We start from the raw sequence: 25291 nt of genomic DNA, 5'->3' as shown, positions 1-25291 counted from the left end.
CTTTGCTTGGGCAAGAGAAGGAGAGATAAGACCCAGATTAGAACAAAGCCAAGTGAGGTTCGGACCATTCACAGAAGGAGCTTGGCCAGGGGGGACACATTCTCATAGATCAAAAGCTAGGGTGTCGGCGGAAATATACCCGTAATGCAAACACACGCATGCATACTCAGAAATGCTGATCGTTTGTGTTTAGCTTGAATTCAGTCACAGTCCCACTGCACTGATGACAACAAAGTGAAAGTGAAGTCGCTCAGTCGTGTCCGACTCTTTGCGATAGCCTACGAGGCTCCTCCGTCCATGGGATTTTCCAGGCAAGGATACTAGAGTGGGTTGCCATCTCCTTCCCCAGGGGATTTTCCTGACCCAGGGATTGAACCCAGGTCTCCTGCATTGCAGGCAGACGCTTTACGCTCTGAGCCACCAGGGAAGCCCGTGATGATAGGACAGCTGATACTTAACCTGTGAAGTGTGGCAAGGGATTTCCGAGAGCAGAGTACCTTAGCAGGTTGCAAAAAAAAAAAAAAAAGTAAACTCAAAATATACATAGCACCTGATGTTTGTATTACACCTCAGGATGGCTTTAGATCTGGTGTTCGTTTTTCCTGTTTCTCTTAACTGTGTTAAGTAGTTGAAGTGTTAGAAGCATAGGCCAAATTGGAAATACATTGCTTTCTTCAAAACACCCTCCCTGTACCCTCACAATGACCGATTACTGCTTTTCTCTCCTCAGGCAGGGAAAGTTCTTCCGACTGGACACAGAGCTGCAAACTGCTTGACTGAAAACTTTCCCAGGGTGAGTGTTTTCAATACGCACTTGTGAGGATCTGAGATAAACACGCCCAACATTCCTTGTGAGAGCTGCATGACTTTAATGTCCATTTGGATTTCTCTTTTTTTTACTATAAGACCTTCTGTTGAGTGTGAATGAGGAAATGAAAATCCCAGGCTTACGATTTCCAGCTCTACGAAAACTACTGGAATTTTCCATTTATTTAGATTGGAAAGAGTCTTTTATGGTATTCTTCCTAACCTAAATACTTCCTATTGCTAAGCTAAGTCGCTTCAGTCGTGTCCAACTCTGTGCGACCCCATAGACAGCAGCCCACCAGGCTCCCCTGTCCCTGGGATTCTCCAGGCAGGAACACTGGAGTGGGTTGCCATTTCCTTCTCCAGTCCATGAAAGCGAAAGGTGAAAGTGAAGTTGCTCAGTCATGACCGACTTAGTGACCCCATGGACTGCAGCCTAGCAGGCTCCTCCATCCATGGGATTTTCCAGGCAAGAGTACTGGAGTGGGGTGCCATTGCCTTCTCTGGTTGTTTTCTAGATATGACTTATTTTTATTAGAGTATAGCTGATTTATGATGCTCTGTTAGTTTCAGGAATGCAGCAACGTAAATCATCTATATATATGTATATGTGTGTGTACGTATACCACGCGAATCATCTATATATATGTGTATATGTGTGTACCTATACCACGCGAATCATATACCTGACCACGCTTTCTTGGGTTCTTTTCCCATGAAGGCGGAGTTCCCTGTGCTCTACAGTGGGGTCTTACTGTTTACCTGCCTTATACATGGCAGTGTGTGTGTGTTAATCCCAAACTCCTAATTTATCCTCCACCTCCTTTCCCCTTTGGTAACCATAATTCTACATCTGTGACTCTGTTTCTGCTTTGTAGATAAGTTCGTTTTATCATTTTTCTAGATTTCAGATAGAAGGCATATCATGATATCTGTCTTTCTCTGACTTAGTGTGATAATCTCTAGGTCTATCCATGCTGCTGCAGCTAAATATAACTTTAAAAATATGTTGCTTATTTCCATTAAACAACTTTCAAGATGTTTTGTTATTGGGTGCTGGAGCTCCCCAGGTACTTGTTATACTCATGTAATGAAAGATGTTCGTTGATTGGTATAGATCAGTCTTGCTGATATCAATCAACTGTACTTGATTCTATTTTCTTCTCTCACTGTTGACAGCTAATGACCCCACCTGAGGCAAAAAAATTTTTCAACTTCAGATATCCACCCGTTGGAGCCGAAAGAGTATTTTACGGCAGAGCAAATGATCCCCAAATCGCACCTTCCTTGACACACGGAATAAGATCGAAAATTTCAATACCGGTAACTTCTCTTCTGTTTTTCCCTGTATGTTATTCACTTCCAAGGTGGAAAAAGCACAAACGAAGTGCTAGTGAAATCATCGCTTCCAACCTCCTTCCTGCTCTTAATGAAAAAATTCCAAGCAGCAGTAGGCAAGACAGTGAGTGCGGAAAGTCAACGTTGTAAGCCCCAGACTGCATATTGTCTCCTTGAATGATGATACAAGCTGAGCCGCACTTCATTTTCCCACGGTAAAAAGGGGTGGGCTTCCCTGACAGCTCAGCTGGTAAAGAATCTGCCTGCAATGCATGAGGCCTCGGTTCGATTCCGGGGTCAGGAAGATCCCCTGGCGAACAATTCCTGGGTCGGAAAGCTCCCCTGGAGAAGGGCTAGGCTGCCCACTCCAGTATTCTCGGCTTCCCTGGTGGCTCAGCTGGTAAAGAATCCGCCTGCAGTGTGGGAGACCTGGGTTCAAGCCCCTGGAGAAGGGAAAGGCTGCCCACTCCAGTGTTCTGGCCTGGAGAGCCCCGGTCCAGAGTCGGGCACGGCTGAGCACTGACACTCGCACTTTGATGGTAAAGAGAGGTGCTGCCAAGGTTCGGTAAAGCGTGGCGAGGACAGGGGCTGGGTGCCGCTGCTGGAGACGTCCGCGCACTGGTGCGTGAGCTGTGTGCACGCGGGGTCTCCGTGTTATCTGCTCCGGACTGAAAGGGCAGTCCCGGGGCAGAAGGCTGGCTCCTGCACCTGCAGAGAGCCTGTGGGGCTCTCGTCATTCCCACTCCTCTGGAATATTCGAGCTGCGGAACCAGGGAGCTGCCCTCGTGAACACTGTAGCCTCAGTGAAAAGTCACATTTTGACACTTCTAAGCTGCACGGTCCCAGTCCGATGGTGGGTTTGAAGGTGAGCCAAGGCAACAATCACGAAATGCTTTTCCGCTGTGGTATTCTCTTCTCCCGGGCTGTTGAGTTTCAGTGTTCAGATTTCTTTCTTTCTTTTTTGGTTGTTACATCTTTTCTTTGTATGACTTCTTTAGGCAAAGGTATTGATCAACCCACAGCCTATAACAACGTTTCAACAGAAAATGAAAGATAAAAAGGAGTCAGTATATTTTAGCCATCAACGGGCACCGTTAGGAAAATCTCACGATCAGACACCAGGATTGCCTAAAGGCCTGGACATACTCAATACGACATTTGGGACGGCAATCATCAGAGGTAGTGAAAATAAGCGGTGGGAGGGAGTGATACAATGTTTTCTTAGAAAATGGGATTCGGTATCCTGTTGGGGTTTATTTAGTGCTGGTGCAGATGATGTCAAGAATGAAAGACAGGATCATAGCAAGAAAGCTACTCTTAGACCCAGAGGCCTTCCAGTGCGTCAAGGCCGTGTGTTCAGGCAGTGAGCTCAGGGTTTGGAGAAGAGGTTCAGGGCGCAGAGCAGAGACGGTGCAGAGACAGGAAACAGACCCAGGAACGCCGATGCTGGGACCAGCTGAGAGGGCTGCCATCCTTCCCTCCGGGCACCTGCTGATGGGCTTTGTTTCCACCAAGGCCTCTGATATGCTCGTAACTCTCAACTCTTTTTAAAAAACTTTTAAATTGAAGAACAGTTGATGTACAGATGTGCTGTGGATTCCTGCCGTACAGCAAACTGATTCTGTTATGCATGCATACACATTCTTTTTTGTATTTTTTCCCACTGTGGTTTATCCCGGGAGATTGCATACAGCTGCCTGAGACTGAAGTCACGCAGCAGCCGCCGCCGCCACCATGCAACAGGACTGTGCTCCTTACCTATCCTGTTGCAGCCGCTCGCATCTGCGAAGCCGAAACGCCCAATGCTTCCCTCCCCCAGAGCCCTCGCCCTCGTCTGTTGCCTAGGTCTGCGTATAACTCTCAACTCTGTATGAAACTCGGTTTCATACAGTAGACCACGGAACAGAGAAGTTTGGTGAATGCTGCGTACAACGCTCATTCATACCGGTCCACGATGTGTACCTGCTTACTAAGCGAACAGGCAGCGTCAGGGCAGACTCCTCTCTCATCTGGAGAGGGGGTGGCGCGTGTATTTCCACGCGTGACTCACCATCAGTCAGAGGCCGTCTCTCCTCTGCCTCCCTGCCTCCTGCCCTCTCCGGTGCTGTCCTGCAGATCTCACTTTCGGCCTTTTTAGGTCCCTTACGCTCCCCCTCCAGATATCATTACAGGGGACCTCAAACTCCGTCATATTTTTATCATTCTGCTGAGAGAGGTGCTTCTCTCTTTGTCTTTCTGCACCCGCTGAGGCTTTGCTCCGGGAACCTTATCTTTCTTATCGAAAGGTCCATCAGGGTGTTTTTCGTTCACATAGTAGTATCTGTTCTGGAGATAAACTATGCCTTTGTCTTGGAAGGCAAGATCTGCAGTTGTACTTTATTGTATCACATATAAAGTTAAAATTTGTTAATATTTGAAATATTAAAATGTATTTTAGAAGAGGTAAAATATCTTGTTTTCCTTTTAAATAGGATTAAAAATTGTATTTAAGCAGACAGAACATTACAGAATTACCGTAGTTATATCATAACTGCCATCTAAGATTAGTTCATGTAATATGAAAAGTACTCACTTATATATGTAATAAAAGGAATGCTCCAGAACACATGTATGTGTATTAATAGGTGTAATGGTTCCTACATCAAAAGAGAAGTACTGCTTTACAGGATTATTCCGAGCAGGACCACCTTCCAATATTCTTAACGGTTTGTTTACAGACCCCAATTCTTGGCATACAGTCCAAAAGAAAGAAAACACCTCAATGTATGTTGTTAGGTACAAAGAGAAAACTGCAAATGGAATTATATTTAAAAATCATTACAGGAAACAATAAAGACAAAATAATTCGCTGTATATAAAGCCAGGAACTACCCATCCTGGGAAAGCAGCTATTCCACAAAGACCTTCTAGCTCTAGGTTTGGGGCCAGAAGGAAGAAGAGTTTCTTTCCGATGCCAGTGATTTCCCTGGCACCGTGGGCCAGTTCGAAGATGGATATTCACAGCTACAGATTCGGATGTGTGCTGTAGTTTATAGCTGCCAAAATTTGCATCAGGGCATCCCCACAGGGCACCAGGGCTTATGAAGCTGATTTGTGATTCAAATTTGCCTAGATCCTCTTGGAAGTATGGAGCAAACTAAAATAAAAATTATCCTGAGATTCTCAAAATTGGGAAATTAATTGGGCTTGGCATGTGGCTCAGGACGACCAAAGTGGTTAACATTCTTCAGAACTCTAGGGAGGGAGCCCGTTCCAGTGGGGGTCCGTGAGACCGTGACTCCCGGGCCGCTCCTGTCTCGGTGGCCAGTCTCGGTGTGCCCTGGCTCTGTGCCCCTGTAGCTTGGGCAGGCAGCACACCTAGTTTGTCATTTGCTCCAGTCAATTTAAATGTTACAAAGGACAAAAAGCATCTTAAAACTGATTTCTTTCATTCTTTTTTCAGAAATGTCCGCTAGAGAGGTGGTGAATCCACCAAAACCCTATAAAGAGGTATTTGAAGAAGCGCAGGCAGGCCACGAGCTGTACATCGTATCTCACAACGACTATTTTGTGGGTAAGTTTCCTCCGGTGTAAAACAGGAGAATATGGCACTCAGACTTGTGAAGAGGGATAGGGAGATGATGAGCTCAACGATGGAATGCCTGGTTGTGCTATAGACTAATTCTAGTGATGCATGCTAAGTCACTTCAGTCCCGTCTGACTCTGTACGACCCTATGGACTGGGGCCTGCCAAGCTCCTCTGTCCACAGAGATTCTCCAGGCTAGAAGACCGGAGTGAGAGGGCATGCACTCCTCAAGGGGATCTTTCGACCCAGGGATTGAACCCAGGTCTCATTTTGTCTCCTGCAATGGCAGGCGGGTTATTTACCAGTAGCAACATCTGAGAAGCCCAACTTATAAGGTTACAAACCCTGATAGCTGGGAATATATACCCTTATAAAATGTCTGAAAGTATATATCATTAAAACAACGAAAAGAAGCAGTTAAGATGAAACGTTAGGTAGTCTAATCTTGTGTGAGTGGATTTAGGCTTAAAAATACCATTCTTATTCAAATATCAAGATTATTCTAAGTGCTTCATTTTAAATGAGGAATATAATTACTGGTCAAGTGCAGAAGTTTTCACATCATGAAGTTTAAGGCATTGCTTACCACTGATTATCTTTCAGACCTTGAATATTTTACTTATCATCATCTATTTTAAATTTCTTAAATAGGTAGGGATGATGATGTTGTGCGGATGAAATGAGTGCCTGCAAAATGCCAAGCATGGCGTCTGGAGCGTAGTTAGGGCTCGGTGATAATAGTGTTAGTATTAAGTGATTGTGACTAAAAGTAGCTTATTGTTCGAACTGGGGCTTCCCAGGTGGTGACAGTGGTAAAGAAAACCCGCCTGCCAGTGCTGGAGACGTAAGAGAAGCGGCTTCGACCCCCAGGTCAGGAAGATCCCCTAGAGGAGGAAATGGCACCCCCTCCAGTCTTCTTGCCTGGGACATCCCACGGATGGAGGAGCCCGGTGGGCCCCAGTCCGCACGGTCACAGAGTCAGACAGGACTGAAGCGACTTAGCTTGCGTTGCTGGAATTATTCTATAGCACAACCGAAAGGCATTGGGTGTTTAAGTGCTGTGAGTTACAAGTTACCTGTGTGAGCAAAGTAGAATTTTGATCTAACAGAGGATTGAGAGTTAGACTCTAATACACGTCCTGAGAATGGAGAAGGGCATGGCAAGCCCACTCCAGTATTCCTGCCTGGGAAGTCCCATGGACAGAGGAGCCTGGTGGGCTCCATCTTCACTGTGCTCTGGACCCGGGCCCTGGGTGGGCTCCACCATCACCTGCTCCAGACCCGAGCCCTGGGTGGGCTCCACCGTCACCCGTGCTGGACCCCACCCCGGACCCCGAGCCGTGGGTAGCCTCCACCCTCCCGCCCCGCCCCGTCCCGTCTCCCGGCCTCCGAAGGCCTCTCTCCTGCCCGCTGCACCCTCACTCCCCGGCCCGCTCTCCTTTTCCTCCCTCTTGTTTTCGCCTTTATTCCTCCTTCCCTCTATTTCTTGTGAAAATATTTTATTCCTTTTCGGAAAAAGTTTAGCATCGATAGCACTGTCTAATCCAATGCCATTTAGCTGTTTTAGAAAGAACCGTATCAATGAATATATATAGAGACAACATTTTAGGGTACATCTAAAATGCAGAAGCTATTAAGAAGAGGTGGCAAGAATACACAGAAGAACTGTACCAAAAAGATCTTCACGACCCAGATAATCACGATGGTGTGATCACTCACCTAGAGCCAGACATCCTGGAATGTGAAGTCAAGTGGGCCTTGGAAAGCATCACTATGAACAAAGCTAGTGGAGGTGATGGAATTCCAGTTGAGCTATTTCAAATCCTGGAAGATGATGCTGTGAAAGTGCTGCACTCAATATGCCAGCAAATTTGGAAAACTCAGCAGTGGCCACAGGACTGGAAAAGGTCAGTTTTCATTCCAATCCCAAAGAAAGGCAATGCCAAAGAATGCTCAAACTACCCCACAATTGCACTCATCTCACATGCTGGTAAAGTAATGCTCAAAATTCTCCAAGCCAGGCTTCAGCAGTATGTGAACCGTGAACTTCCAGATGTTCAAGCTGAATTTAGAAAAGGCAGAGGAACTAGAGATCAAATTGCCAACATCCACTGGATCATGGAAAAAGCAAACGAGTTCCAGAAAAACATCTATTTCTGCTATTTCTGCTTTATTGACTATGCCAAAGCCTTTGACTGTGTGGATCACAAGAAACTGTGGAAGATTCTGAGAGAGATGGGAATACCAGACCACCTGCCCTGCCTCTTGAGAAATCTGTATGCAGGTCAGGAAGCAACAGTTAGAACTGGACATGGAAGAACAGACTGGTCCCAAATAGGAAAAGGAGTACGTCAAGGCTGGATATTGTCACCCTGCTTATTTAAATTCTATGCAGAGTACATCATGAGAAACGCTGGGCTGGAGGAAGCACAAGCTGGAATCAAGATTGCCAGGAGAAATATCAATAACTTCAAATATGCAGATGACACCACCCTTATGGCAGAAAGTGAAGAGGAACTAAAGAGCCTCTTGATGAAAGTGAAACAGGAGAGTGAAAAAGTTGGCTTAAAGCTCAGCATTCAGAAAATGAAGATCATGGCATCTGGTCCCATCACTTCATGGGAAATAGATGGGGAAACAGTGGAAACAGTGTCAGACTCTATTTTTTGGGCTCCAAAATCACTGCAGATGGTGACTGCAGCCATGAAATTAAAAGATGCTTACTCCTTGGAAGAAAAGTTATGACCAACCTAGATAGCATATTCAAAAGCAGAGGCATTACTTTGCCAACAAAGGTCCGTCTAGTCAAGGCTATGGTTTTCCTGTGGTCATGTATGGATGTGAGAGTTGGACTGTGAAGAAGGCTGAGCGCCGAAGAATTGATGCTTTTGAACTGTGGTGTTGGAGAAGACTCTTGAGAGTCCCTTGTACTGCAAGGAGATCCAACCAGTCTATTCTGAAGGAGATCAACCCTGGGATTTCTTTGGAAGGAATGATGCTAAAGCTGAAGCTCCAGTACTTTGGCCACCTCATGCGAAGAGTTGACTCATTGGAGAAGACTCTGATGCTGGGAGAAACTGGGGGCAGGAGGAGAAGGGGACGACTGAGGATGAGATGGCTGGATGGCATCACTGACTCGATGGACATGAGTCTGAGTGAACTCCGGGAGTTGGTGATGGACAGGGAGGCCTGGCGTGCTGCGATTCATGAGGTCGCAAAGAGTCGGACACAACTGAGTGACGTGACTGAACTGAAACTGCCTTTAGCAGTTGGATGAAACGGAGTACAGATTTTAAAAATATTTCATTCTGTATTTATGTTGAGGTGTTGCTCAGTTACGATGTGTTAGTGTCTGGTGTGCAGCAAAGTGACTCAGCTGTACACGTGTAGGTTCTTCTCCGTTATGTCTTACTGTAGGGTATTGAGTATATCTCCCAGTGCTGTCCAGTATGACCTTGTTGTTTATCCATAATAATATATAATTTCTAAGCCCATCCACTGAGCTATTGTCTTCAGTTAAATGTGATAGTAATCTCCATTCTTTTGGGGAAGCTGCTATATGCGTTTAAATTTTTTTACTTAAAATAATGTGTCAAGGACACCATTAATGATGACCTCTTTAAGTATACTTAATTTAAATTATTACTGAAGTTATATTTTCTTTTATAAAATGCAAGCTGCATAGGGACTTCCTTGGCAGTCCGGTGGTGAAGATTCCGAGCTTCCACTGCAAGGGGTGTGGGTTTGATTCCATCTCAGGGGCTAAGATCCCACATGCCTCATCAGAGTGGCCAAAAAATTAAAAAAAAAAAATACAGGCTACATAGAAATGTATAAAATACAAAGAAAATCTTCTAAAATCTCCAGTCACAGATGATGCTTTGATTTATGTTTTTCTTTGCCGTTCAGAGAGGAGTCTATGTGTCTATGCTCGTCTTCTCAGGTCAGTTCCCAATATTATATTTTTCAGAGTTATGGAAATGTATCGTTTATCTATCTTTGTGAACACGGTTTGCTTCTTTAAGACTCAGCCCTAGGTTTCTGAAGCTCTGACTCTCAGAGCCGGGCCGCCCCCCTGAATCTCGCCCAGCCTGCCCTCGCACCTGCTGGGTGTGAGACTCCCATCCCCAGCATCCTCCCCAGTGACAGGCTTTGCCAATCTTTAGGTTTTCTCAACTGAGAGACGCATTGTGACTGCGTACTATCGCTTTTGCTTACATCATTTGGGTTAGTAGTGAGACGGAATCTTTTTCCTTATCATTTCATAGCCTTTCGTGTGCGTGCACTCTCAGTCATGTCTGGCTCTTTGCCACTCTGTGGACTGTAGCCTGCCAGGCTCCTCTGTCCAGTAACCTTGTAGCTCACCTCTGGTTTCAGTCTTGCTTCCTTATCTATAAATAGAGCACTAACACCACATCATACTTGAAAAAAATAGTGTTAGCTCTTAAAGACCGCCCTGCTGGGTTTTCAGTCCTCAATCACCCTTCAAACGTCTCTGCGATAAGTGATTATAATGACATGTGAGGGTTGTAATGCAAATCTTAGTGAGAGCAACTCTAAAATACCAGCCTCTCGGGGCTTCCCGGTGGCCCAGGCTCAGACTCGGGCTCCCTCTGCGGGAGGTCGGGGGGCGGGGACCGTAAAGTAAAAGGCCGACCTCTCAGACCTTAGCGGAGGGCAAAGCACCACTGGGGGCCAGACGCTCCGCCGCACATCCCCTGGTCTTCAGAACCTCTTTCACGTTGATGGGCCTGAATTTTTCATCTGCCTGTCGTTCTGTGCATCACTTTTCTACTTTCCGAGAATCTGCTCGAGGAACTCGCCCTCCGCCGTCTCCCAGCGCTCATGGGAGAGTGCCTCTGTCTGTCGCCAAAGCTGGAGTTCCTACGCTGTTACAGTCTCACTTTCTCCCACTGGCATATTCCTTGTTACTGAGAACATCATGTGCCCCTTGCATAAAGCTGTGTTGCTTAAGTCAAAAGTCTTCCCTTTTCTTTTCTTAGGAGAAGCAAAGAACCGGAAGTATGACCCGTCAAGTTTTCATAGATTTAACTTGTATGGGATCCCAACACCACATTTTAATGATGGACGAAATATGGCAAAAACTTTACATTGGCTTCATGAACTACAAATGTAAGTATGTTGTGTCTTGGAACAAGTGTTAGATAAATGGCATATCGACTTAAAAAGTGATTAAATTTGTTTTTTTAAGAGGTAAGGCATTGACATGGTTCAAACATGAAAATAATATAAAAAGATACACAGTGATATGTCTTCTAAACTATCCAGTTCCCCCAGAGATCACCATGATGCTGGTTTTTTGTTTGTCTGTTTTTGACCTTGTGGCTTGCAGGATCTTATTCTCCCACTAGGGATCGAACCCAGGCCCCTTGCGGTGGAAGCACAGAGTTCTAACCACTGGACAGGCAGGGAACTCCTTGTGTGTGATTCTGAAGTTATTTCATGCCTTTTCGGTAGATCAGAGGACTTCCCTGGTGGCTCAGACGGTAAAGCATCTGCCTACGATGCAGCAGGCCTGGGTTCGATCCCTGGGTCGTGAAGATCTCCTGGAGAAGGAAATGGCAACCCTCTCCAGTATTCCTGCCTGGAGAATCCCATGGACGGAGGAGCCTGATAGCCTACAGTCCATGGGATCGCAAAGAGTCGGACACGACTCAGCGACTTCACTTTCAGCAGAACAGAAGACATACATGAATGTTTTTTATCTACGGGACCCACCCTACTACGTTCCTTAAAGATCGCGGGCTTGCGGGTAGATTGTCTCTACAAAGACAGCATGTAATTGACATGTCGTCTATCCTTCAGCTTTCTGTAGTAGTTAGGTGGGCACCTGAGCATCTGACTTAACTCTTACAAACTGTGACCTGTTTACACCTGCATTCTACACGTGACTACTTTCCTAAGATATTAAAATAAGTTTCCTTAGTTTTTCATTTCTTGTCTTATATCTAAGGCAACAAACAAAGTAAAATCCTCTGTTTCCTACTATGCTGAAAAAAAATCAGAGGATTGACAATGCTGGTGCAGTGGGTTAAATAGTGGCCTTCCAAGATGTCCACGTTCTAATTCCAAGAACCTGTGACGGTTACCTTATATGGGAAAAGGGTCCTTGTAAATGCAGTTCCATGGAAGCTCTTGAGATCATTTTGGATGATCTGTGCATGTGTGCTAAGTCGCTTCAGTCGTGTCAGACTCTTGCCGTACTGCAGCCCTCCAGGCTCCTGTGTCCGTGGGATTCTGCAGGCAAGAACATTGGAGTGGGTTGCTTTGCCCTCCTCCAGGGGGTCTTCCCCACCCAGGGACGGAACCCAGGTTTCTTATATCTCCTGCATTGGCAGGCGGGTTCTTAACCACTAGAACCACCTGGGAAGCCCCTGGATGATCTGGGTGGGGCGAAAATCCAGTAGCAAGTGTCCTAATAAGGGAAAGGCTGAGGGAGACCCCACGTCCAAGGTAGGAGAAACCCAAATAAGATGATAGGTGTTGCAAGAGGGCATCAGAGGGCAGACACACTGAAACCATACTCACAGAAAACTAGTCAATCTGATCACACGGATCACAGCCTTGTCTAACTCAATGAAACTAAGCCATGCTCGCAGGGCAACCCAAGACGGGCAGGTCATGGTGGAGAGGTCTGACAGAATGTGGTCCACTGGAGAAGGGAATGGCAAGCCACTTCAGTATTCTTGCCTTGAGAACCCATGAACAGAATGAAAAGGCAAAATGATAGCATACTGAAAGAGGAACTCCCCAGATCGGTAGGTGCCCAATATGCTACTGGAGATCAGTGGAGAAATAACTCCAGAAAAAATGAAGGGATGGACCCAAAGTAAAAACAATACCCGGTTGTGGAGGATGTGACTGGTGATAGAAGCAAGGTCCGATGCTGTAAAGAGCAATATTGCATAGGAACCTGGAATGTCAGGTCCATGAATCAAGGCACATTGGAAGTGGTCAAACAGGAGATGGCAAGAGTGAACGTCGACATTCTAGGAATCAGCGAACTAAAATGGACTGGAATGGGCGAATTTAACTCAGATGACCATTACATCACTACTATGGGCAGGAATCCCTTAGGAGAAATGGAGTAGCCATCATAGTCAACAAAAGAGTCTGAAATGCAGGGCTTGGATGCAATCTCAAAAACGACAGAATGATCTCTGTTCGTTTCCAAGGCAAACCATTCAATATCACAGTAATCCAAGTCTATGCCCCAACCAGTAATGCTGAAGAAACTGAAGTTGAACGGTTTTATGAAGACCTACAAGACCTTTTAGAAGTAACACCCCAAAAAGATGTCCTTTTCATTATAGGGGACTGGAATGCAAAAGTAGGAAGTCAAGAAACACCTGGAGTAACAGGCAAATTTGGCCTTGGAATGCGGAATGAAGCAGGGCAAAGACCAATAGAGTTTTGTCAAGAAAATGCACTGGTCATAGCAAACACCCTCTTCCAACAACACAAGAGAAGACTCTACACATGGACATCACCAGATGGTCAACACCGAAATCAGACTGATCATATTCTTTGCAGCCAAAGATGGACAAGCTCTATACAGTCAACAAAAACAAGACCAGGAGCTGACTGTGGCTCAGATCATGAACTCCTTATTGCCAAATTCAGACTTAAATTGAAGAAAGTAGGGAAAACCACTAGCCCATTCAGGTATGACCTAAATCAAATCCCTTATGATTATACAGTGGACGTGAGAAATAGATTTAAGGGCCTAGATCTGATAGATAGAGTGCCTGATGAACTATGGAATGAGATTTGTGACATTGTACAGGAGACAGGGATCAAGACCATCCCCATGGAAAAGAAATGCAAAAAAGCAAAATGGCTGTCTGGGGAGGCCTTACAAATAGCTGTGAAAAGAAGAGAAGCAAAAAGCACAGGAGGAAAGGAAAGATATAAGCATCTGAATGCAGAGTTCCAAAGAACAGCAAGGAGAGATAAGAAAGCCTTCTTCAGCGATCAATGCAAAGAAATAGAGGAAAACAACAGAATGGGAAAGACCAGAGATCTCTTCAAGAAAATTAGAGATACCAAGGGAACATTTCATGCAAAGATGGGCTCGATAAAGGACAGAAATGGTATGGACCTAACAGAAGCAGAAGATATTAAGAAGAAGTGGCAAGAATACACAGAAGAACTATACGAAAAAGATCTTCATGACCAAGATAATCACGATGGTGTGATCACTCACCTAGAGCCAGACATCCTGGAATGTGAAGTCAAGCAGTGGCCACAGGACTGGAAGAGGCCAGTTTTCATTCCAATCCCTAAGAAAGGCAATGCCAAAGAAAGAAATGCTCAAACTACCACACAGTTGCACTCATCTCACACGCTAGTAAAGTAATGCACAAAATTCTCCAAGCCAGGCTTCAGCAATCTGTGAACCACGAACTTCCAGATGTTCAAGCTGGTTTTAGAAAAGGTAGAGGAACCAGGGATCAAATTGCCAACATCTGCTGGATCAGGCTTTATTTTTCTGGGCTCCAAAATCACTGCAGATGGTGACTGCAGCCATGAAATTAAAAGATGCTTACTCCTTGGAAGGAAAGTTATGACCAACCTAGACAGCATATTTAAAAAGACATTACTTTGCCAACAAAGGTCCGTCTGGTCAAGGCTATGGTTTTTCCTGTGGTCATGTATGGATGTGAGAGTTGGCTTGTGGTCATTTGTTCTCGCAACCCCAGGAAATGAATACACGGGACCTGCATTGGTGTACATTCAGTGGTGGGAGTGGCTTTGTTTTGCCCTCTGCCCTCTGTTTAAAATTTTTTTTCCGTTTATAATTTTTTAAGGTTAAGCTTTTTGGTGTATTGTTGACTCCCAGCGTTGTGTTAGCTTCAGGTGTACAGCGGAGTGATCAGTCACACACAGGTGTACAGCGGAGTGATCAGTCACACACACCCCCACGTAGTTTGCTGTTTTTTTAAGATCCTTTTCCCGAATAGGTCGTTAGAGAGGGCTGAGTAGAGCTGCCTGTGTGGGCGGTAGGTCCTTCTTGGTCGTCCGGTTTATAGGCGGTAGTGTGTGCATGTCAGTCCCAATTTTCCAGTTACCCCCGCTTTCCCCCTGGTGGCGTTCTGCTTCCCAGGCGGCGCTAGTGGTGAAGACAGTGAAAATGAAAGTCACTCAGTCGTGTCCGGGTCTTGCTGACCCCACGGATCATACAGTCCATGGAATTCTCCAGGCCAGAGTACTGGAGTGGGTATAGAACCTGCCTACGAATGCAGGAGACGTAAGAAATGTGGGTTCGATCCCTGGATCGGGAAGATCCCCCGGAGGAGGGCATGGCAACCCAGTCCAATGTTCTTGCCTGGAGAATCCCATTGACACAGGAGCATGCGGGCTCCTGTCCATGGGGTCACAGAGAGTCAGACACGAGTGGGGTGACCTAGCACACAGGCTCCATCTGTGACTCCACTTCTGTTTTGTGAGTGAGTTTATTTGTACCATGTTTCGAGCCTCTCTGCCCTCTTTAAAGAATACACTGCCCTCTTCCGCCTTTCCGCAGGCCCCGGAGGGCATACACAGCTTGCCTTCCCCCAGGCACCCAGTCTGCCTCGCTCACTTGCTGGTCTGATAGCTGAGATGGCAGCTCCCAGTTATAGAGGCAAAGTACTAAGTACTTTATACATGATTAATTTGATCCTACCAGCAACTCCAGGAGGTAGGGGTACTATAATTTTTAGCCTTTCCATTTTATAGATGAAGAAACTGAGGTACAGAGAAGTTAAATCCTGGGCCCGAGGTCACGCAAGGAGGTGCCAGGGGTAGGGCTGAAACCCGGCAGTGTCTCTCCAGCGGCTGCCCTCACCATGGCACCAAGGCTGTAGGCACTGACTCTGGGATCGCAGGCCTGAAACTGGGATTTCCATTCTTCCACTCCCTTATTATTTAATAGATGAGTTTCTGTTAGTTGAATTATTCAAAGCAATAATGGTAAAGCACAAAAAGAAGAAATTCTTTCCTGGGTAGCCTTTCCCTCCTCCAGGAGATCCTCCTGAGCCACAGATCAAACCCTGGTCTCCCGCATGGCAGGCCTTCTTTCCCATCTGAACGACCAGGGAAGCCCTTCCATATTTCAGAAAAACCATAGGAGACAGTGGGTTTTTTTCTTTTTTAGGGTATAGAAGAGCTCCTAAAACAAACATTCATTAATTTACTACTATTAAAGGGGTGGAAACATACATAAAGGAAAACATGAAGAAATTATTTAAATACTTGACTAGATCAGTTCAGTTGCTCAGTCGTGTCTGACTCTTTGCGACCCCATGGACTGCAGCACGCCAGGCCTCCCTGTCCATCACCAACTCCCAGAGTTTACTCAAACTCATGTCCATTGAGTCAATGATGCCATCCAACCATCTCATCCTCTGTCGTCCCCTTCTCCTCCTGCCCTCAATCTTTCCCAGCATCAGAGTCTTTCCAGTGAGTCAGTTCTTCCTATCAGGTGGCCAAAGTATTGGAGTTTCAGGTTCAGTATCAGTCCTTTCAATGAATGTTCAGGACTGATTTCCTTTAGGATGGACTGGTTGGATCTCCTTGCAGTCCAAGGGACTTGTCCAACACCACAAGAGTCTACTCCAACACCACAATTCAGAAGCATGAATTCTTCGGTGCTCAGCTTTCTTTATGGTTCAACTCTCACATCCATACATGACTACTGGAAAAACAATAATTTTGGCTATATGGACCTTTGTCTGTAAAGTAATGTCTCTACTTTTTAATATGCTGCCTAGGTTGGGCATAGCTTTTCTTGCAAGGAGTAAGCGTCTTTTAATTTCATGGCTGCAATCACCATCTGCAGTGATTTTAGAGCCCAAGAAAATAAAGTCTCTCACTGTTTCCATTGTTTCCCCATCTATTTGCCATGAAGTGATGGGACTGGATGTCATCATCTTAGTTTTTTGAATGTTGAGCTTTAAGCCAACTTTTTCACTCTCCTCTTTCACTTTCATCAAGAGGCTTTTTAGTTCCTCTTCGCTTTCTGCCATAAGGGTGGTGTCATCTGCGTATCTGAGGTTATTGATATTTCTCCCGGCAGTCTTGATTCCAGCTTGTGCTTGGAGTTAAGCATATTCATTTACAGCTCACTTTTTTTGTTTCTATCCTTTTTTTTTGTCTTTTAGTTTTAATTGAAGTATAGAAAGAAAGAAAGTGAAGTCGCTGAGTCGTTTCCGACTCTTTGCGACCCTGTGGACTGTAGCCCGCCAGGCTGCTCTGTCCATGGGGTTCTCCAGGCAAGAGTACTGGAGTGGGCTGCCATTTCCTTCTCCAGGGGATCTTCCTGACCCAGGGGTTGAGCCTGGGTCTCCCGCACTGCAGGCAGGCTTTACTGCCTGAGCCCCCGGGGAGCCCAGCTGAAGCATGGCTGGTTCACAGTGTTGTGTTAGTCTTAGGGTACTCAACAAAGGGGCTCAGTGATACATAAATATGTGCACATATAAAACATAGTTTTTCAGACTCTTCCATTGTAAGTTATTAGACCATAAGGGGTATAGTTCCCTGTGCTAAACAGGGCCTACAGTATAGCTCAGAAACTATATTACCTGTTACATATACTGATTACCTACTTTAAATATAGTATGCCGCATGTGTATGTCAATCCCCAGTTCCTCATTTATACCCCGTTCCCCTTTGGCAACCGTTAAGCTTGTCTTCTGCGTCTGTGAGTCTATTTCTGTTTTGCTTACATCTTAATGTGCTATGCACTATTCAACATACATTTGCCTCACTCTTAACTTTTTTAGTTATTGGGGATATATACTTTTAAAGGATATATTTCCTTCTTAAAATTACCTGTATCTATATTCTGCTTATGACCTCTGGTCAGAAGAATCAGTTAGAACCTAGAAATGATAGACTCGTGCGTGTGCGTGTGTGCGTGCGTGTGTGCGCGCGTGCGTGTGCGCGCGTGTGTGCGTGCATGTGCGTGTGCGTGCATGTGCGTGTGTGCATGTGCGTGTGCGTGTGTGCATGTGCGTGTGTGCGTGTGCGTGCGTGCGTGTGTGCGTGCGTGTGCGTGTGTGCGTGCGTGTGCGCATGTGCGTGTGTGCGTGTGCGTGTGTGTGTGTGTATGTGTGTGTGTGACTGTGCCTGGCACACAGAAGACTTGACTGGTGAGTGAATGCCGTGAGGTGTGTCACGATTACAGCTGTTGAATCTCTGACATACACGGCTGCTCACAAATAGTTCCGGATTCTCCCAGCAACATGTTCTAGGCAGTGTTAGGCCGGGAAGCGAGGGCTGTGTGGCTTAGAATCCTCCTTTTTGCCATCTGGCATGCTCCTAATCAAGCTCTTGGTGCTGGTTTCAGATTGTCAACTTTATACATTCAAATTATGGCCTTCAAACTGCCTTTGATTTATTCTGACTTTACCCCATTGTTCTTTTTCTTCTTTTTGAACTAATGGGAAGTAAATAAGGAAATAAGAGATGAATTATGTTATTTTTCATCTTTTGTTTCTCTACAGAGTGTCATTCTTCTGCAGAAGTTTATTCAGCTCTGTATTTCTCCAGTACAGGAAATAGTTTTAAAAGCAAAAGGAGTTTAAGAATTTTAAGCTCACTCTTTTTAGTCTTAGCAAAACAATAGAGGTTTATTAATTTTAATGTTATTAAATAGTGGTGTTGTAATTTTACAGTTCTCGAAAGAAATCCTTACTCATTTAATCACAGTGGTGGAAGTAATGAAATTATATTACAGAAAATTAGCAAAATAAAATCAAATCACCCATAATCCTGTCACCTTAATTCAACCTTTATTATCTTTTTCATTTATTTCTTTCTACTGTGGCTTCCTGTGTTGATTTTTGCATACCTTTTGTTTTGTTTTTGCATAACTTTAATCAGAGTGCAATTTTATTTTATATTCTGTTTTGGCTCTTAACATAAAATAATTTTATATGGCTGTGTATTCTTAATAACCAACATTTAGAATGCACACAGAGTGTGTTCTTGTTAATATGATGTGATTAATCACCTCCAGGATTGAACACTTAGATTCTTTTCTTTTTTTCCCCTTATAGTCAGTGAGACTACAAGCATTTTTATAAATATAATTTTTTCAGACTTTTAATTTGTGTATTATCTCCTTATGATTGGTTTTCAGATGTGGATAAAAGGGTGACTATTTTTATGCTTTTTGAATCATATTGCCAAAATATTTCCAAAATTATCATCACTTGCACTAGCAATCTGCAAGTGTTTTGCCATACTATTTGCCAGTTAGATAGTCTCTCTCTCTATATATATAGATATGTATTTAAATATGTACTATGTTAAACAGGATATTTTGTTGTTCTTTTTATTTCATTTGTTGCTGTAGAGTATTATAATTTCTCCATATATTTGCTTACTAGTTGTAAGTTGCTTATAGCCTTTGGTTATTTATTTCTTTAATGCTTACTTTTCTGTTATAAATCTTAGGAGTTAAATGAATGATATTAGCACTTTGGCTTTATTTACTGAAAAATTTTTGTCTTACTTTTCAATTAAAATTTTTTATTCTGTTACTTGTCTTTATAAAGGAATATACATGATAGAATATACATGATTGAAAACATAAAGCTTTCTTTTTAGCATATACTTTCTTTTGAAACTGGATTTAGTTTTTGATGATCCAAATGATCATGGCATTTTGCATGATGTACTCTGCATATGAGTTAAATAAGCAGGGTGACAGTATACAGCCTTAACAATATATAGCACTCCTTTCCCAATTTGGAACCAGTCTGTTGTTCCATGTCCAGTTCTAACTGGTGCTTTTTGACCTGCATACAGATTTCCCAGGAGGCAGGTCAGGTGGTCTGGTATTCCCATCTCTTGAAGAGTTTTCTGTAGTTTGTTGAGATCCATACAGTCAAAGGATTTTGCATAGTGAATTAAGCAGAAGCAAATATTTTTCTGGAACTCTCGTGCTTTTTCGATGATCCAACTGATGTTGGCAATTTGATCTCTGGTTCCTCTGCCTTTTCTAAATCCAGCTTGAACATCTGGAAGTTCACAGTTCATGCACTGTTGAAGCCTGGCTGGGAGAATTTTGAGCTTTACTTTGCTAGCGTGTGAGATGAGTGCAATTGTGTGGTAGTTTGAGCATTCTTTGGCATTGCCTTTCTTAGGGACTGGAATGAAAACTGACATTTTCCAGTCCTGTGGCCGCTGCTGAGTTTTCCATATTTGCTGATGTATTGAGTGCAGCACTTTCACAGCATCATCTTTTAGGATTTGAAATAGCTCAGCTGGAGTTTCATCACCTCCTCTAGCTTTGTTTATAGCGATGCTTCCTAAGGCCCACTTGTCTTTGCATTCCAGGATGTCTGGCTCTAGGTGAGTGATCACACCATCATGATTATCTGGGTCATGAGGATCTTTTTTGTATAGTTCTGTGTATTCTTGCCATCTCTTCTTAATATCTTCTGCTTCTGTTAGGTCCATGCCATTTCTGTCCTTCCCCGTGCCCATCTTTGCGTGGAGTGTTCCCTTGCTGTCTCTAATTTTCCTGAAGGGGTCTCGAGCACGGTTTCGGCTCTGTCTCTGGGACCTGGTGTGTGCAAGGTTCGTTTGAGTCCTCCAAGTGTCTCTGTTGGGTATGGGGTTTCACTCAAAACGTGATCTCATCCCTCCTCCTGTCTTGCTGGAGCTTCTCACTTGCTCTTGGATGTGCGGTATCTTTTTTTTTGCTGGGATCCAACATTCTCCTGTCCGCGGTTGTTCAGCAGTGAGTTGTAATTTTGGAGTTCTCGCAGGAGAAGATGATTGCACGTCCTTCTGCTCCGCCACAGCGTTCTACTCCTTGTTGCTGGCGAGCTGGAGTTTGCTGCTCAGGTTGGACTCAGCCCGGGTTCCGCGTCTCTGGCCAGCCAGGGAAGCCGCAGAGAAGCACTGGGCTGAGCTGGCGGGCGCGGGGTCGGCGGGCACCGGGGGAGCGGGGCTCCGGGCTGGATCAGCGCCGCCGCTGGGGAGGGCCGCGCCGCGCCAGGAGACCGAGCCGCGCACCACCTCCGACTCCCTCTCCTTCTAAAATGTCCCGTTTCAGAGTGTGGATGAAGCCAGGCTGGGATCAAGATTGCTGGGAGAATTATCAGTAACCTCAGATATGCTGATGACACCACCCTTGTGGCAGAGAGTGAAGAACTAAAGAGCCTCTTGACGAAAGTGAAAGAGGAGAGTGAAGAAGTTGGCTTAAGACTCAACATTCAGAAAACTAAGATCACGGCATCCGGTTCCATCACTTCATGGCAAATAGATGGGGAAACAGTGAGAGAGTTTGATTTTGGGAGCTCCAAAATCACTGCAGATAGTGACTGCAGCCATGAAATTAAAAGACGCATGCTCCTTAGAAGAAAAGCTTAACTAACCTAGAGAGCATATTAAAAATCAGAGACATTACTTTGCCAACAAAGGTCCATCTAGTCAAGGCTATGGTTTTTCCAGTAGTCATGTATGGATGTGAGAGGTGGACCATAAAGAAAGCTGAGTGCCAAAGAATTGATGCTTTTGAACTGTGGTGTTGGAGAAGACTCTTGAGAGTCCCTTGGACTGCAAGGAGATCCAACCAGTCCATGCTGAGGGAAATCAGTCCTGAATATTCATTGGAAGGACCGATGTTGAAGCTGAAACTCCCAATACTCTGGGCACGTGATGCGAAGAACTGACTCATTGGAAAAGACCCTGATGCTGGGAAAGATTGAAGGTGGGAGGAGCAGGGGATGACAGAGGATGAGATGGGTTGATGGCATCACCGACTCCATGGAAATGAGTTTGAGCAAGCTCCAGGAGTTGGTGATGGGCAGGAAAGCCTGGCGTGCTGCAGTCCATGGGGTTGCAAAGAGTCAGACACGACTGAGCAACTGAAATGAGCTGAACTGACCCAAATGATACTCTGGTATTCTTCAATATATGGATATTTGGTAGTCAGGAATACTTTGGGTCATACAAACACCTGACAATTTTCTAATTTTATAGGAAAAGAGGAGCTAAGGTTGTATCCAAGAGAGTTGATGATTTCAAAGAAAAGTTTCAGCATAGACTTGGAAGAGTTTCAGATCCGTAAGTTCATGATTCACTTAAAATTGATAATGTTTTTGGATCAAATTTACAAAGTACTCCTGTCGTAAATTTTGCTTTGTGTTCTATTAGAGTATATCTATTAAATAAGAATCATCCGTTTCTGTTAATCGGGGAACCCTGTTAGCCACCCAAGAGCTTGGGGTTCTGGGAAAGTACTGAGTCTCCAAAAGGGAGAGGGCGTTTGGAAAAGAAAGAGGAAGAATTTTATGTAAAGCTTCATTTCTAGGGTCCCAGAAATTCAACTTATTTTGTTACGTTTTCCTCTCCTCTCTCTCTAGATAGAGAGAGTGTGTTTGTATACATGCATGCTTCCATAATTCTGCTTTGGGACCATGTTCTGTTTTTTCTTTTTCCGTCTGGGCCTTTTCACTGGAAGCCAGTGAAAGCTTCGGCCGTTGCTAATGTGCGTTGGAGATTAGAGAAAAGATCTGTTGGAGGGCTTCTGTTTGATCTTTATAGTTTGGTTATAGGAGAAAATATCGATGATTAAAAATGTATGGAAAGCATATTTTAAATTCCAGGGATGCCATGTGGTGGGAATTTTCACCAAAGGAACTTTTTTCTTTGATAGTATTGCGGAAACAATGAATGTTCCCCCAGACCACACATTTGGGGCTTGTCTCCATCCTGAGGACTACGGTAAATATACAGTTTCTCTTTAAAAAGCAAACAAAGACAAAATCCTGCCCCCCCACCCCCTGCCGCCCAAATTATGCAGTGAAGTTCACCATCTCCTTCTCTCAAAGCTTCCAATTTTAAAGGCTTAAAATATTATATTAACAGTAATGAGAGCAATTTGTAGCACAAGAAAGAAGCAACATTTTCCTATTCTGTTTGAAACAGGTACAGTTTAAAGCCCTGGTAATGAATTCCTTAAGTGTAGTTAAGGCTTAGAATTTTATTTAGAATATAAATAAGGCCTATATTAAACAATCAAAAGTGAACTGAGGCAACTTTTTAATGAATTCAAATATTGTACCGGGTCCTTGTACTCAAAATGTGGTTGCAGACGGGCAGTGTTGGTGTCCCTGCAAGGCTCTTAGAGATGCAGACTCTCAGGTTCTACCCTCAGACCTCCCAGATCAGAAACAGCATTTTCACAACATTCCCAGACGAACTGTAGGGGCAATCAGGTTCCAGAAAGCACTGTACAACCACACACCGAAGAACCGCTCTTCCCACCAGCCGACCAGCACATCGATCTATGGAGCAGCGGCAGAAAGCAGGGTCTTGTCTTCGGTGCTGAGCGATCTGAGTAGCAGCCTTCCCCAGGGAAGACTATTTGAAAGCTTATCAGAATTGAGCTGTGTATTAGTGGCTTTCAAAATATAGTCTGCAGTCTACCTGCATTAAAATCACCCATAGAGTTATACAGTTTATTAAATATGGGTTCCTGGGACCCATGCCCAGATAGTTCTGATTCAGTAGGCTCTCATGTACACTAAGTTTTAGGAACCTCCCGGGTGGCCCTAGTGGTAAAGAACCCACGTGCCAGTGCAGGAGACGGAAGGGACACGGGTTCGATCCCTGGAGGAGGGCATTAGAAAATTTGTCTGTGTTTCACTATCAGCATGATAAACTATGTGTTGGATTCATTGATTCATGCTGTAAATACCTGGAAAGCAATGTACTGTGCACAAGACCCCAAGAACCCAACAGACAGCAAGTTGGGGCACCCCTGGCATGAAACTGCCCTCAAGTAGGCAGTTGACCATGATTATCTACTTGTTTTTCAGACTAACTGATGGATTTCCTAAATCACTCCTTACCAGAGCCTCTAAGATGGGCAGACATCCATTAAACACGTAACAGTTGATCTAAAAAGAAGTATGACCTCCTAACGTGGTGGCTCAAGATTCTCTAGAACATCATGTCGCATTAGCAAATGAGTGTTTCTTTTATTTGTTAGTGAGTAGGCTTTAGCTAACACCCTTTCAGTGTGTGTCCTAAGCCATTTCAGTTGTGTCTGATTCTTTGCAACCCTATGAGCTGTATAGCCTGCCAGGTTCCTCTGTCCATGGGATTCTCCAGGCAAGAATAATGAGGTGGATTGCCATCCCCTCCTCCAGGGATCGAACCTGTGTCTCCTGCACTGGCACGTGGGTTCTTTACCACTAGGGCCACCTGGGAGGTTCCTAAAATTTAGTGTACACGAGAGCCTACCGAATCAGAATTATCTGGGCATGGGTCCCAGGAACCGGCATATCTAATAAACTCTATGGGTGATTTTAACGCAGTTGAGCTGCGCTATAAATTGAGTGACAAGATAGTGTTATAAAATGGAAAGGAAGAACACTGCCATTAATAGTTTATGAAGTCTGTATGTGTCAGCAGCAGCCTTGGCAGCGTATGGTGTAATGGGAAAGGGGACTCTCAGCGCTCTCTAGACTTTCCACGGAGCTCACGGATGCGCACAGACTAACCCTAACTCTTGTGACTACTGCGAGTGTAATTCAGTGTCTGTTCTGCGGAAAGTCTCAGGGTCTGCCTGCTTCTGAGGGCGCACAGGTTTTTCTACCAGATCTGGATTGCTCCCTTCCTCTTGCTTGGGGAAATAAAGGCAACGACACAAAGGATGCCCCATCCCCGGGCCTGGGGTCGTTGGTTCTGTTAATGTGCCTCTGGGAAGAGGGCCCGGGCTGCGTGCAGCTCCCAGAATACACCCAGGCAGGGGTGCCTGAGGGGACACCCAGGGCAGGCGGGCAGCAGGGCATCACGGGAGCTGGTGGCGGGCAGCGGGGCATCACGGGAGCTGGTGGCGGGCAGCAGGGTGCATCACGGGAGCTGGTCGCGGGCAGGGGGCCGCCGCGGAGCTGGCCTGGCTTCTCTCACGTCCTTGGTGTGGTGGTGAGGGCATTAGTCTCTCCGAGGGCCAGAGCTTGGACTCCCGATTTCAGCTCTTCAGCGATGGGTCTTGAGTAGTCTTCAGTGATTTGCTATGAGCTTCGTAAGTATTCTCGCAGGGCCGGGCTGGAAGAGGGTGTCAGCCTGCACCTCAACCACAGGCTGACCATTCAATAGTTATTTTTGGATGTTAATGTAGATGGAAGGCCTCTCAGGATAAAAACAAAAAACAAAACCAACTCAACCAAGGGCTGTCTTGTGGAAGAGCTGGGGGACAGGGCTTCCTTATACAGAACAGCCCCCAGGGGATTGACATCAGAGGAAGAAACGTGGAGGGGAAGAGCAGCCGTGCTTCTTTGTCAGGAGTCACCCCTCACCCAGTCACTTCGGTTGCCTCTCCAAGAGGCCTACTCGGGCTTTGCCCACTTTAGGGCGGTCTGATGGGCGCCACTCCGTTTCAGAAGCCTTGCTCTGAGCACTTGCCCTGTTTCTGGGACCAGCACTGGTGGCAGCTTTTCATGCATGCGAGTAAGGCTCTGCCCTTAGAGAGAAGGCTTTTATCAGGATGTGCAGGATTAACTCCTGACTTCATAATGATAAAGCTAGAGGTGCCACTAATGCCTGTCAAA

At 45.1% G+C, this 25291-nt stretch overlaps 1 protein-coding gene across 1 annotated transcript in view; it reads left to right on the top strand.

Annotated features, from left to right (window-relative positions):
- Positions 1-25291, top strand: part of EFHB (EF-hand domain family member B) — a 58920-nt gene that overhangs the window by 14244 nt on the left and 19385 nt on the right. The window contains exons 2-8 of the mRNA XM_068978710.1: positions 731-793; positions 1987-2130; positions 3144-3324; positions 5588-5698; positions 10715-10844; positions 21714-21797; positions 22390-22457. Coding sequence (XP_068834811.1) covers positions 731-793; positions 1987-2130; positions 3144-3324; positions 5588-5698; positions 10715-10844; positions 21714-21797; positions 22390-22457 — 781 coding nt within the window. The remainder of the gene's footprint in view (positions 1-730; positions 794-1986; positions 2131-3143; positions 3325-5587; positions 5699-10714; positions 10845-21713; positions 21798-22389; positions 22458-25291) is intronic.

Source organism: Capricornis sumatraensis, chromosome 1, assembly GCF_032405125.1.
Source record: "Capricornis sumatraensis isolate serow.1 chromosome 1, serow.2, whole genome shotgun sequence".
Lineage (NCBI taxonomy): Eukaryota > Metazoa > Chordata > Mammalia > Artiodactyla > Bovidae > Capricornis > Capricornis sumatraensis.
This window is presented reverse-complemented; position numbering and strand designations above follow the sequence as displayed.